Raw genomic sequence first — 15,526 nt, forward strand, 5'->3', positions numbered from 1 at the left:
CCGCAGAGTGAAGGCAAAAGGGCCAACAAGTGCTAAGCATCTCTGGAAACTCCTTCAAGATTGTTGGAAGACCATTCTCGGTGACTACCTCTTGAAGCTCATCAAGAGAATGCCAAGAGTGTGCAAAGCAGTCATCAAAGCAAAAGGTGGCTACTTTGAAGAACCTAGAATATAAGACATATTTTCAGTTGTTTCACATTTTTTGTTAAGTATATAATTCCACATGTGTTAATTCATAGTTTTGTTGCCTTCAGTGTGAATGTACAATTTTAATAGTCATGAAAATACAGAAAAATCTTTAAATGAGAAGGTATGTCCAAACTTTTGCTCTGTACTGTATGTTGGAAAGCGCTACATCCATCAAATATTTGGGCCACCCTGAAAAAATCATCGGGTTACTCCGTCACAAGTTACTCTACAGGGGAGATGAAAGTAAATATATTAAATGTCCATCCACCAATCTGAATCTTTACAATCAGCGTGAGCTGTAAAAGTTGGATGATGTAGACAATTATCAGAATATAAAAATACTATAATTTATCAATGGTGATACCTGTAGAGGTAACAGTCTAGATTGAAAGGAAAAACAAGCAATGTCACATTCTTTTGTATAGTGTACATCACATGACATAAAATATTTGCAATAAACCACAGAAACAAACTAATAAATTGCTTTAAACTAGTCTAGTGCAAATAAATAAAAGCTAAACTATTTTACACTTAAAGGATATTTTCTGCATTCCTGTAATATGCAAGTTGTGCATTTAATAAAGCAAAGTTGTTTCCTATAATCATTTTTGGTTGATACTGTTACATACTTTATCAGCAAATCAAATTCTAGAGTGATACACCTTGGTGTGAAAAGCATATATATAACATTGGAAAGCATGCAAAGAAAGCGCAATCTTCAGCACTGCAATGCTAACTCATACGAAATACATACAAATGAGTGCCTAACATTAGGGACCGCTGAAACCTCCTGTTGTCTCAAGACTAGTAAAGGTGCTTAATGAATTCCTCTGACTGACTGAGGCTAGGCTCACCTAGTCCTCACTATATAAGATGGTGAGATAAGGGGCAAAAAGAAATTCTTAGCTTCCCAACTACTCAACCACCTCTGCATAAAGTTATACTGCTTATGAAGAAACAGTATTAACAGGACATGTCATGTTTCAGATAGAAGAAAAATAGATCAGAAGGATACACAGACCAAACACTAACTGGTCACATCATTTTAATAAATTTTGCATAAATCAATAGATCCAGCAAATACAAGAAACTGTAATGTATCTTATCAGGGTAATATGCTTCTTTCTCCATTTTGAAGCCATTGCTTCATCTGCCTCCTGAACTCTGAAAAACTGTTGAAATCATTTTTTGTCATGACAAGAATGACTGCCAGAACAGTGAGGTGTCAGGTTAAACAGTATATTACACTTCATAGAGAGCAGATGGCGTAAGAGGAGAGAGGTGCTTATCCCAGTGCTGGATTCACAGTTACACTGCTCAGTGTGCTGTATATTTGTCCTCTGTGCATCTGCTGCTTCTGTCTATGTGCTATCAAAAGAGAAAAACAGTGATTCCTCTCACTGTGTATTTTGTGTATGGAAGACATCATAGTTGCTTATCTCCACTCACTAGCTTAGAGTCAATTGCAAATTAGAGACAGACTCTACAGAGGGGAAAACTGGTGAAAATGCAGAATACAAGTTATATAATTACAAGAAATTGCATTATTCCTCATGTACACATACGGCAAGTTATTCTGAAAAGTTACATGAAAGTATAGTTTGTCTTTTAGGCCTGGTTCCTGCGGTACACTGCAGATTTGGCCATTCAGTGTACAGAATGAGCACATGAAAAAGTACACTTTAATAGCAGAGTGATGCCAATCCCATTGCATATGTCTGCCTTTAAGTTTATTTTAAAAAAATACCTTAAATTGAACCTGTCAGCTCTTATTCTTGTAACTAAACCGCCACTATGTCTCATTTACATAAAGTGATACTTTTCTTTATAAACATGAATGTATAACAAATCCTTTGGCGCTAATCTTAGAAATCGCTTTTTAAAAGCTGTGCACTATATGTAAGATACCACTAAAGGGAATCTGTCAATAAGGTCACCCCAACCAAACTTCATTTATGGGCATACAGAACAAGTACAAGTTGATGGATTTACATTTCAATCTGTTCCAGATTTCATATGTAAATGAGGTATTAAGTGCTCTGGCCATGACATAAGGCGCCAGGCAAGGAAATCAGTCAGTGATAGATCAACCAAGCCAAAGAGACTGGTGCTGGGTGGGGAAACAGCCTTAGAAGCCAGTGGCATGTTAAGTGCTCTGTCACACCCAGAGCACTTAATGCATCATTTGTGAATGAATGAAAAGACTAATTACTCACAAATATAATAACAGATAAAAGATGTTAAGGTATTAAATTATTTATATCTCAAAGGCTTGTAAGGCCATGTATTGGGGTATGGGTTTCGGTGGAGGAGGAAGCTGATCTTACTGACAGATTCCCTTTATAGAATCATCTGAGTGGTGTCCAGATCAAATAGAGTAACGCAATTCTGGCTTTAACCCTACCCAACCAGACCTAATTGCCATCCCTTGGCACATGTGCCATTACCGGCAACTTTTACTAAATCTTTTGCAAACGCTGTTAGTTATGTGCAGTGTGTTCATTTTACCTCCGTACTGTACATGCATCTGTAGAAAGAAACATAGTGGCAAAGTTGGGCACAATACACCCCTTGTATTTCTTTTTTTAGGCATAACTGCAGTACAGGGGTGAAGCTGGGCAAAGTACAGGTTACTACATATGCCTACATGTACATGCACATGATTTGGTGAATGATGCTGATGATATCCAGAGGGTGATGCCAACCAGGCCAGAAAAGATGAGGCTGGAACCAAAGTTTACATATGGCAGAAAGCATTTAAAAAAAAAATTGTTTGGCTTCATCAGATTTAACACACAGAAACAGTGATATTTTCTTATTATAGCTTCTTGTTATATCAGTAATAACTCCTTATGATATATACATATACATTGGTGCTTAAACATTTCTGAACCATTCAAAATCTTCACTGTTTCTGCAAAAGTTTGACCAAAAATGACACAAAATTTCACAATCCCAAACGTAGAAGCTGTAAAAGCTTTCAAAATCATTTCTAAAGAGTTTGGACCTCACCAATCCACAGTGAGTTAGACTGCATGCAAAGGGAGAAAATTCAAGACCATTATTATCATCCCCAGGAGTGGTCGACCAACATAGATCTCTCCCAAGAGAAAGGCATATAATACTATGCGAGGTCACAAAGGAACCCAAGTATGACCTCTAAGCAACTTAGGGTCTTCCTCACATCCGCTAATGTTATTTTTCATGAGTCTATCATCTGAACGACACTGAACAATAATAGTGCATATGGATGGGTTGCAAGGAAAAGAACAGTGTGCTTCAAAAAGAACATTGCTTCCAATCTGCAGAACGCTACTGGGACAATTTTTTGTGTACCGATGAGACCAAAATGGAGCTTTTTGGTTTAAATGAGCAGTATGATGCTTTTAGACTATGAAATAAAGTGGTGGTAGTATCAATAGATTGGGCATGTTTTGCTCTATCTGGGCCAGGACAGCTTCCCATCATTGATGAAACAATTAATTCTGAATTCTACTAGCAAATTCTAATGAAAAATATCAGGACATCCATAAATGAGCTGAATCTCAAGTGAACGTGGATCATGCAGCAACATAACGACCAAAAGCACCAAAGCTGTTCTACAAAAGAATAGTTAAAGAAGAATAAAGTTAAAGTTTTGAAATGGCAAACTCAAAGTCCTGACATTAATCTTATAGAAATGTTGTGACAGTACCTGAAGTGAACAGTTAACAGGTAAACAAAACACCAGCATAACAAAGTCGTAGCTGTTTTTGAAGGGAGGAATGAGCTAAAATTCCTTCAAGTTGATGTGCAGGTCAAATTATCAAATTACTAGAAATCTTTAGGATATGGTCACATCAGTGTATAGTCTTTAATCTGAGAGAATCTGGCCAAATTATGCAATTTACACTCCGATCAAACTGATCAGCGTTTGATCCAATCTTCCCAGATGAGGAGAAGGTGGAAAAAAAATTCTCAATCTTCTCCATTCTATTAGTGAGTTGAAATTGGACTGCACCCAGATGTAAAAGTAGAAAAATATCCAGCTTGTTGAGTAAAATCCAGAAGTCCTTATTGAAGAATTAAAAAGTTGGACCAGTGTACACGGGCAGAAAAGGTATGCAAATCTAGCATACTCGTTTCGGAATTTAATCCTTATTCATTGCATCTGATGTCATCCGAGTGCAGTGAAAAGGACTTATTGACTTGCATGGCCAAGTTCGATCTGATAATCAGATTCAACTTGGGCATGTTGTAATTTTTTCCCTTGGACTGGCCAGATCAGAGGAAAAAAATTGGACATGGCACAGCACTCAGGAACAAGATTGGTCCAAGCGCGATCCGATGTTTCTTGGATCGTGCTCGGACCTAAAATACGGTCATGTACACGAGCCCTTAGATGTAGTTATTGCTACACAAGGGTTACACCAAACATTGAGAGCAAATATCTACATACTCTTGCCACTCACAGATTTTGAATCATTTTACTTAATAAAAAAAGACAAATATTTGTGCCTCGTATGTTTGATTTAATTCTCATTATCTACTTTATGACGTGTAAAAATCTGATAAAATCTGATATAGTTTTAGGTCAAATTTATCCAGAAACATGCGAAGGGTTTACAAACTTTCAAGCAAGCACCACTGTAGTGTCAATTATATGGCAAAACATTCTGTGGACCCAACACTGGTAACTGAAAAGGCAATGCAAGATGGATAACACCAGTCACAGTTATTATGAATGGACAACAGTGTAGTGGATAAGCCTTTGTACAAAAAAATCTTTCACTCCTTCTGATAAGGCCTGGTACCTTTTGATTATATTAGTACAAGTAGTATAAGTGCAGCATGCAAAGGACAATTTTTGTAAGTCTTTCTTAAAAAAAAAATTGCAAAGTTACCCTCCCCCCAAGAAAAAATTTGTATTCAATTATTATATACAGCATCCCAAGTATCTGAGGGACTGAACGTTTTCAAGAACACACATTAAAGTGTGAATTTTCTTACAAGAAAAACATTGAAAATATCATGTAAAGGTAAGAAATAAACTTGGAAGGTGCAGAAATGTGGCCAGTTACAGTAGAATAAAAGTTTTACCATAACTGCAATGTACTGAATAAGAAAATTAGTTTTACTTATGATTAAGACATTAATTCTATTACTAAACACTCTAAAAAAATAATCATTCTTGCAATTTATTGCAGTCAAATACATTGGGAAAAAAATCATCTTCTGTCCTAGTAGATTTTGTTCATTGGTTCACAGTTTGTCTTGTGGCATCACAAACCTAAAAAAAGAATAAAAAAGGTTACATTATTTATAGTAAAAATGTATTTCAACCTCAAGCATTGATCCAAGATGTTAAATTAAATTTAGCGTTTACTTTTGGTGACATTTTTATTTACTTTAACGCAAGTTTTTGGGGCTAAAATAATTTATGCAGTTGGGTTTCTTTAAAAAAAAAAATCCCTATAGCTTCTATAGCCACTTTGTTGTATCGTCTATTGCTGGTTGTAGAATGAGTTATCTAAGAATTGGGCAGGGTGGGTCCGATGATCTGAAAGATTTTTTTAAGGGTATGTGAACACAAAGCTTTATTGATTTTTTTTGCTAGAAAAATACAGGCTATTGCTAGAAAACTGCAATGAAAATTACACGCATTTTGATGTGTTTTTGAATTGTGTTTTATGCTTTTTTTGGTGCATAGTCAATTTGGTAACAGACAGCAGTAAAAACGCTGAAAGAAAAAACATTATGCTTTTTTATGAAACACAGAACAGGTTAAAAAAGAAAAAAAAAACACTCACAAGGTGTTATAAGATTTTATAAATATCATTAATACTGTAATTACTGTAAAATACTGCAATTTTTTGACAAAAAGAAAATGTACAAAAAAAGCATAAAAAAATGCTACAAGTGAACAAGTCTTATCTCTTTTATTCATCTTTTTTTCACTCCTTTTTCTGACCACAGACCACATAATAGTTGACTCTGCAGGAAAACAGAGTAAAAGGCCATAGGGTGAACATTTTTTAATGAATCCCAATTGTAAAAAAAATGTTTAGTTCCAAATACATGCATTTAAGTAAAAAAAATGTTTATGTCGATTAAAATAGTAATATTTTGTAATAGGGTCTACAGTGTTGTTTCTTTAAGACAGATCATTTTTAGGACACGTTCTGTATTTGGTCAGTATTTTCCATCAGTATTTGTAAGCCAAAACCCGGAGTGGAACAATCAGAGGAAAAGTATAAAAGAAACAAGTCACCATTTCTGCATTTTTCACCCACTCCTGGTTTTGGCCATTGTTATGTACAGTCTTGACAAAGAAAAGTAGGTTTTTAACCCCTTCCCGACATTTGACGTACTATCCCGTCGAGGTGGGGTGGGCCCGTATGACCGCCGACGGGATAGTACGTCATCACCGATCAGTGGCGCTCACGGGGGGAGCGCGGCCAATCGCGGCCGGGTGTCAGCTGCATATCGCAGCTGACATCCGGCACTATGTGCCAGGAGCGGTCACGGACCGCCCCCGGCACATTAACCCCCGGCACACCGCGATCAAACATGATCGCGGTGTACCGGCGGTATAGGGAAGCATCGCGCAGGGAGGGGGCTCCCTGCGGGCTTCCCTGAGACCCCCGGAGCAACGCGATGTGATCGCGTTGCTCTGAGGGTCTCCTACCTCCCTCCTCGCTGCAGGTCCTGGATCCAAGATGGCCGCGGCATCCGGGTCCTGCAGGGAGGGAGGTGGCTTACCGAGTGTCTGCTCAGAGCAGACACTTGGTAAGCCTGCAGCCCTGCACAGCAGATCGCAGATCTGGCAGAGTGCTGTGCACACTGCCAGATCAATGATCTGTGATGTCCCCCCCTGGGACAAAGTAAAAAAGTAAAAAAAAATTCCCCACATGTGTGTAAAAAAAAAATAAAAAAATATCCTAAATAAAGAAAAAAAATATATATATTATTCCCATAAATACATTTCTTTAGCTAAATAAAATAAAAAAAACAATAAAAGTACACATATTTAGTATCGCCGCGTCCGTAACGACCCAACATATAAAACTGCCCCACTAGTTAACCCCTTTAGTAAACACCGTAAGAAAAAAAAAAAAAACGAGGCAAAAAACAACGCTTTATTATCATACCGCCAAACAAAAAGTGGAATAACACGCGATCAAAAAGACTGATATAAATAACCATGGTACCACTGAAAACGTCATCTTGTCCCGCAAAAAACGAGCCACCATACAGCATCATCAGCAAAAAAATAAAAAAGTTATAGTCCTGAGAATAAAGCAATACCAAAATAATTATTTTTTCTATAAAATAGTTTTTATCGTATAAAAGCGCCAAAACATAAAAAAAATGATATAAATGAGATATCGCTGTAATCGTACTGACCCGACAAATAAAACTGCTTTATCAATTTTACCAAACGCGGAACGGTATAAACGCCTCCCCCAAAATAAATTCATGAATAGCTGGTTTTTGATCACTCTGCCTCACAAAAATCGGAATAAAAAGCGATCAAAAAATGTCACGTGTCCGAAAATGTTACCAGTAAAAACGTCAACTCGTCCCGCAAAAAACAAGACCTCACATGACTCTGTGGACTCAAATATGGAAAAATTATAGCTCTCAAAATGTGGTAACGCAAAAAATATATTTTTTGCAATGAAAATCGTCTTTCAGTGTGTGACAGCTGCCAATCATAAAAATCCGCTAAATAACCCGCTATAAAAGTAAATCAAACCCCCCTTCATCACCCCCTTAGTTAGGGAAAAATAAAAAAATTAAAAAATGTATTTATTTCCATTTTCCCATTAGGGTTAGGGTTAGGGCTAGAGTTAGGACTAGAGTTAGGGCTAGGGTTAGGGTTAGGGCTAGGGTTAGGGCTAGGGTTAGGGTTAGGGCTAGGGTTGGGGCTAGGGTTAGGGCTAGGGTTAGGGCTAGGGTTGGGGCTAGGGTTAGGGCTATGGTTAGGGTTGGGGCTAGGGTTGGGGCTAGGGTTAGGGCTAGGGTTAGGGCTAGGGTTAGGGCTAGGGTTAGTGTTACGGCTAGTGTTAGGGCTAGTGATAGGGCTAGGGTTATTGCTAGGGTTAGGGTTAGGGCTAGGGTTGGGGCTACAGTTAGGGTTGGGGCTAAAGATAGGGTTAGGGTTTGGATTACATTTACGGTTGGGAATAGGGTTGGGTGTGTCTGGGTTAGAGGAGTGGTTAGGGTTACTGTTGGGATTAGGGTAAGGGGTGTGTTTGGATTAGGGTTTCAGTTATAATTGGGGGGTTTCCACTGTTTAGGCACATCAGGGGCTCTCCAAACGGGACATGGCATCCGATCTGAATTCCAGCCAATTCTGCGTTGAAAAAGGAAAACAGTGCTCCTTCCCTTCAGAGCTCTCCCGTGTGCCCAAACAGGGGTTTACCCCAACATATGGGGTATCAGCGTACTCAGGACAAATTGGACATCATCTTTTGGGGTCCAATTTATCCTGCTACCCTTGGGAAAATACAAAACTGGGGGCCAAAAAATAAGTTTTGTGGGAAAAAAAAGATTTTTTATTTTCACGGCTCTGCGTTGTAAACTGTAGTGAAACACTTGGGGGTTCAAAGTTCTCACAACACATCTAGATAAGTTCCTTGGGGGGTCTAGTTTCCAATATGGGGTCACTTGTGGGGGGTTTGTACTGTTTGGGTACATCAGGGGCTCTGCAAATGCAACGTGACGCCTGCAGACCAATCCATTTAAGTCTGCATTCCAAATGGCGCTCCTTCCCTTCCGAGCTCTGTCATGCGCCCAAACAGTGATTCCCCCCCACATATGGGGTATCAGCGTACTCAGGACAAATTGAACAACAACTTTTGGGGTCCAATTTATCCTGATACCCTTGTGAAAATACAAAACTGGGGGCTAAAAATCATTTTTGTGAAAAAAAAAAGAAATTTTATTTTCACGGCTCTGCGTTATAAACTGTAGTGAAACACTTGGGGGTTCAAAGTTCTCACAACACATCTAGATAAGTTCCTTGGGGGGTCTAGTTTCCAATATGGGGTCACTTGTGGGGGGTTTGTACTGTTTGGGTACATCAGGGGCTCTGCAAATGCAACGTGACGCCTGCAGACCAATCCATTTAAGTCTGCATTCCAAATGGCGCTCCTTCCCTTCCGAGCTCTGTCATGCGCCCAAACAGTGGTTCCCCCCCACATATCGGGTATCAGCATACTCAGGACAAATTGGACAACAATGTTTGGGGTCCAATTTATCCTGATACCCTTGTGAAAATACAAAACTGGGGGCTAAAAATCATTTTTGTGAAAAAAAAAAAAGAATTTTTATTTTCACGGCTCTGCGTTATAAACTGTAGTGAAACACTTGGGGGTTCAAAGCTATCAAAACACATCTAGATAAGTTCCTTAGGGGGTCTACTTTCCAAAATGGTGTCACTTGTGGGGGTTTTTAATGTTTAGGCACATCAGGGGCTCTCCAAACACAACATGGCATCCCATCTTAATTCCAGTCAATTTTGCATTGAAAAGTAAAATAGCGCTCCTTCCCTTCCGAGCTCTGCTATGCACCCAAACAGTGGTTTACCCCCACATATGGGGTATCGTCGTACTCAGGACAAATTGCACAACAACTTTTGTGGTTTAATTTCTTCTCTTACCCTTGGGGAAATAAAAAAATGGGGGCGAAAAATCATTTTTGTGAAAAAATATGATTTTTTATTTTTACGGCTCTGCATTATAAACTTCTGTGAAGCACTTGTTGGGTCAAAGTGCTCACCACACATCTAGATAAGATCCTTAGGGGGTCTACTTTCCAAAATGGTGTCACTTGTGGGGGGTTTCAATGTTTAGGCACATCAGGGGCTCTCCAAATGCAACATGGCGTCCCATCTCAATTCCAGTCAATTTTGCATTGAAAAGTCAAATGGCGCTCCTTTCCTTCCGAGCTCTGCCATGCGCCCAAACAGTGGTTTACCCCCACATTTGGGGTATCATCGTACTCAGGACAAATTGTACAACAAATTTTGGGGTCTATTTTCTCCTGTTACCCTTGGTAAAATAAAACAAATTGGAGCTGAAATAAATTTTGTGTGAAAAAAAGTTAAATGTTTATTTTTATTTAAACATTCCAAAAATTCCTGTGAAACACCTGAAGGGTTAATAAACTTCTTGAAAGTGGTTTTGAGTACCTTGAGGGGTGCAGTTTTTAGAATGGTGTCACACTTGGGTATTTTCTATCATATAGACCCCTCAAAATGACTTCAAATGAGATGTGGTCCCTAAAAAAAAATGGTGTTGTAAAAATGAGAAATTGCTGGTCAACTTTTAACCCTTATAACTCCGTCACAAAAAAAAATTTTGGTTCCAAAATTGTGCTGATGTAAAGTAGACATGTGGGAAATGTTACTTATTAAGTATTTTGCGTGACACATGTCTGTGATTTAAGGGCATAAAAATTCAAAGTTGGAAAATTGCGAAATTTTCAACATTTTCGCCAAATATTCGTTTTTTTCACAAATAAATGCAAGTTATATCGAAGAAATTTTACCACTATCATGAAGTACAATATGTCTCGAGAAAACAATGTCAGAATTGCCAAGATCCTTTGAAGCGTTCCAGAGTTATAACCTCATAAAGGGACAGTGGTCAGAATTGTAAAAATTGGCCCGGTCATTAACGTGCAAACCACCCTTGGGGGTGAAGGGGTTAAAAGTGTAAGGGTTCATTCTGATGTCAAAGTAGTCCACGTTTTATTGTGTGTTTTTTTTACCTTCGGAGTTTGCTCAGAGTTTCATTAGTTATTCTAGGATGAAAAAAAAGACAAAAATGATGGAGGTTTCTCAATCGTCTCATAATAAATATTCTATGAAAAACAGATTGCACATGGATGGCATCCAATTTTTTCATAGACCCACAGACTTGCATGGACCAATAGACTTGCACTGGCGTATTTGATCTGAGACATGGATCAAAATTGGATAAGTCTCCATGATTTGGTGTGGACTATTTGGTCAGTAAAAATGCACGGCTATGTAAACAGTTCCATACAAGGAACAAGTTCTATCCGTGAAAACCATTGATTGATGCAGGCAATAACTGACCTCAGCGTGTGATGCACAACTATATTGGGTGCAGGTATTGCAATTGTATCTGGGTATTGGAGCTTGGGTATGAAGGAAAAGGATCGTTTGGTCCATAGGAAAAGACCAATTCTAAGGGACACACTTGGAGATTTTGCATTGGGGCCAACAAACTTCCAAGCTACCTCCCTGATCAGCGGTGATATTTTGATGGACAGTACATGACCGCTCAGAATTGTAAACTGTTGCAACAGTCATGAAAGATAGGTGTGATGTCATCTAAGACAGGGCAGTCCATCTTATTGGATAGATAGGCAATGGCTATATTCTTATTTTAAAACATTTATAGTGGCTAGAATTTTTTTTAGATCCTGAGATAATCCCTCATTGTGCAGTCAGACGGCCATATTACATGGCCAACAATCATATAGAAATGCTTGGACTGGCTGGCAGCTCTCCTGACCTGATTGTGACAGTATGTATTTCTATTAAGCTGTCACACTGGGGTCAGAAGAGCTGCCGACCAGTGTGTGCACTGCCATGAGATCATTCTCCATGTTACAGGGCCATCTGACTGCACCCTTAGGATTATCTTATTAGAGACAACACCTTTCAGATGGTAGCCATGATACTGATCAGATGATCACCAATGGTCTGACTCTCAGTACACCCAAGCAACAGCTAATTTTGACCATGTAAGCTTTTTCTGTAGTGTTACATGGCGGAAATGTAGTGTTATATGGCAGCCATTCACGTTTTTTTTTCGCAGACTTTTCATTCTGGCTCAAGTTAACAGATACCAGATAAAACCCATAGACAAAAGTGTTAGTTTCTTCAGTGAGTGATTTAATGCACTGCCATGTTGTGACACTTGCTACAAAAAATATATTTTCCAACATGGATGATCCCTTTAATTCATTGGGCAAAAAAGTGGCCAACAGAGATAGCTCCATGTTACATTCGGCTCTGCTCCACCTGCACAAAGGCTTTCTGTGCACTGGATTAGCACATCTATCCTATTATAAAAACAGCAAGTGTCTCTTTTATTTTGATAGTGTTTTTCAGATTTGAGAAATACGCAGTGTCTGTAATGGGATTAACATGTGAAAACAAACTCTGCGCTTCACACTTTGCTATGAAATTAGAGCATATTAAGCACAGTAGCTGTAACCACTTCCATGTGAAAAGTGTGTGGGAAAGAAAGTCCTCCAGGATTCCTAACCACAACTGAAGGGGGAACATTACGTATCTGAAACAAATGACATGTTTACTTAGCAGGTTTTACTTTCCCATAAGGGGGCTGTAGGAGCGCCAAGCACGGATTCATTCTTCTTACATGAAGGGAAAATAAGACAGTGATTTGGATGGTGCAACCACAGGAAAGAAGCGTCATGTGAAACTACTTGTAAAACTCTCGTTCTGGCCGCCACAGCTTCCATCTCTCGAGCTGTGCTATATCACTCCAAAGACTTACTTTGGACTCCCTGTAAGTTTGTTCGTTGGGTAATAATTTGGCAAAAACGTGTTTGTATGAATTTGCGATGGGCAGTAAATTATATAGTACATAAGGTAAGTGGTCTACACAAGAACTTCCACAACTTTAACTGATAACAGATCTGAAATTATTGAAACATGTGTAGGACAATGTCCATATTGTTTGTAGATAGACACTATTGTGGTTGGTGTGGAGGTGCTCAAGTAGGGTTTCCAGCCTGTATGTACTAACAAAATGAAGAACTTTGGACTCAATTAGAGATGTGGTGAAATAAGGTGTTATGATAGGGCTAGCGGAACGCACCTAATGAAAGTATATATTTTATTAGGATAGATGCGTTCGCAGCCCGGGGTCCACCGTGCAGGAGAACCTGCTGCTAGTAAATAGCGGAACTAATGGCAGTGTTAGCTAACTCTGTTACTTCACAGAGCAGCCATGAACACAAAGCGCTGCACCCTGTTAGACTCCACAGAGGCACAGGTTAACTGTCTAAACAAGAGCAGTCAGTGGTCTTGCACGCACACGAAACTCCTCGCCGGAGGTGCCAGCATTCTAAGGGCTTATTTCGGCCAGGTCCCTGAACACACAAGCATACGAACTCCTCGCTGGAGGTGCCAGCATTCTAGGGGCTTATTTCAGCCGGGTCCCTGAACACTCTCATAAAAGACCACACTGGCACAAAGTACATAAATGAAAGCAATACTAGCGCATGGCCGTGCGGCCATGCGAGCCTTATATAGCTGCAGCAAGTAAAAGACCTTCCCAGAAGGACCAATGAGAGGCTGCCATACCTGAGCATGTGACCCTAAATCTCTACTGAGATCTTGCCCTGGGCATGCTCAGTGTGTGGCAAGCAGGACTTAGTCCTAGCACCTACAGGACCTTCCTGAAAGGACCAATGGACTTAGCTGCAGTATCTGACCATGTGACCCTCGATCTCCACTGAGAGATCTTACTCAGGGCATGCTCAGAACGAGAAGAGCAGGACTTAGTCCCAGAAGCGTCTGCTCGACGCTGCCCAGCACTGACTTCAATGGCAGAAGCAGGAAAAGCAGCAGTAACTCTTTGTACAGAGTGGGACTGAGCAAGACGCTGAGACTGACGTCTCCGCTGAGCAGGCTCCACTGCGGCAGGAGAAGAATGGGAGACCGCAGCGGAGATGGCCCGAGATTCCCCCTGTGCAGAGGCGGGAACTTGACCCCTAACATAAGGTTCCTTTGATTATTGCATTCAAGGTTGTGTTAAATGTTTTCAGTCTTACATTAGACCTTCATCAGAACTGAATGCCTTGAAGGAGGAACCACAGAAGGTCCACGCTTGTGTACTGCGACCTGCATCATTTGTGAAGGTGCATTCATTTTTGAAGAAAGGAAGGGGGGATATGCGACTGTTTGATCACCTATTGTCATGTCCCATGATTTGGGAATCATACAGACAGTATAGAGCAGGCCGGAGCGAGCCGTCCCCTCCCCCCACAGATGGCGTATGTGCAGGCCGTCATGACAGGGGTTTGGGAGCAGAAGGGCTGAGTAAGTAGGGGTTAATTAGGGGTGGGGGGTTGTATTCATGAGGAGGGGGATATAGGGTAGAGGAGGGGTGGAGCTTACCAGTTCCCGCTCTGGAAGCTCCAAGAAGATCCTGCCCTCCCGCCCTGTTTTTGTGTTTTGTACTCTTTTATTTTATGGGTAGTTGTTTTTGGGTCATGGTGGCTCGAGGCGGTGGGAGGGGTCCTTGGAGTTGGTGATAAATTGGCCTGGGGGATCCGTCGGGGTACGGATTCTTCAGTGGTGTAAACTTTGGTTTCGGGTCTGGTGGTTCGGGGGGGATCTTGGCAACGGTGGGCCGGATTCCCAGGTTAATATGTGGACATGGTTAACCCTTCAGGGTATTTGGTGCTCCCGAGCCTGGGTGGTAACGGCTGGGAGTAAATTTATGGTATGTTTTTGTCCACTAGTTATATTATGGTTAACCACCAATTTGGAGCTTCAAGGACTCCTCCCTACGTTATTTTACTGTTATTGTATGTTTATAATAAAGGCCACTGTGGCCAATTATTATCCAAGTTTTGAGTCTGTCGTTATTTGGAATGGGTCATTTTGGCAAGAATATGGGGTTCGCTAAACAAAAGAAGGGGTGATCCTTCTGGATATCGACCAATAGCAATGTCATGTATTGTCATTGTGTTGTTGTTATGTTGCTATGTAAGAAGGTTTGCTCTTATTTACTATCTATCAGTCATCTTAGAAGCTCAGGTGTTTGCAGACCTGTTTGTGAAAAGCCTTTTTTACCTGCTGTATGTGTGCAAATCAACAAGAATTCAGCTGGAAAATACAAATTCTTCTTGAATCTTCATATGTGCCTCTTACAGTAGAGTTTCAAGCTATCTGATTATATATCTACGTGTGAGTACTGGTTTTATACAGAAGCAGCCTAGAAATGTTACTTCAAGAGCCCTACACTTGCAGCCTAGCTATGGAGTCAGAATACCTATACTATATGCTGCAATACTACAGTACAGCAATAAATAGCAAAATTTAAAAAAAAAAGTTTTTTATATGAAGCTTTACAATAGGACCTCCTTTAGCCTTCAGGATCCATTCTGCTGCATTAGTAAAAGAAGAACTCCTATCAAAGGTTTTGTACTCTTTAAAATATATTGAAGTCATCATATTATACTATGTATTTACAATTGCTCATTTTGCCTTTCAACCCAATAAATTCTTCTGTTTCCTGTGCTCTATGTAGAAACAGGAAGTCTCTTTTCATTGCAAAAA

At 39.9% G+C, this 15,526-nt stretch overlaps 1 protein-coding gene across 6 annotated transcripts in view; it reads right to left on the reverse strand.

The window, feature by feature from the left end:
* Window positions 1-301: 301 nt before the first annotated feature.
* The window catches only part of C6H8orf34 (chromosome 6 C8orf34 homolog), a 350,072-nt gene continuing 334,847 nt past the window's right edge, over window positions 302-15,526 (reverse strand). For 5 of the 6 annotated variants that reach the window (XM_077270640.1, XM_077270641.1, XM_077270638.1 and 2 more), the window contains one exon: window positions 302-5,458. Coding sequence is in view for 1 of the 6 variants with exons in the window: in XM_077270641.1 (XP_077126756.1) it covers window positions 5,451-5,458 (8 nt within the window). In the remaining 5 variants the exon portion in view is untranslated. The remainder of the gene's footprint in view (window positions 5,459-15,526) is intronic. The other variant, XR_013217047.1, reaches the window with a different exon arrangement.

Source organism: Ranitomeya variabilis, chromosome 6 (assembly GCF_051348905.1).
Source record: "Ranitomeya variabilis isolate aRanVar5 chromosome 6, aRanVar5.hap1, whole genome shotgun sequence".
Classification (NCBI taxonomy): Eukaryota; Metazoa; Chordata; class Amphibia; order Anura; family Dendrobatidae; genus Ranitomeya; species Ranitomeya variabilis.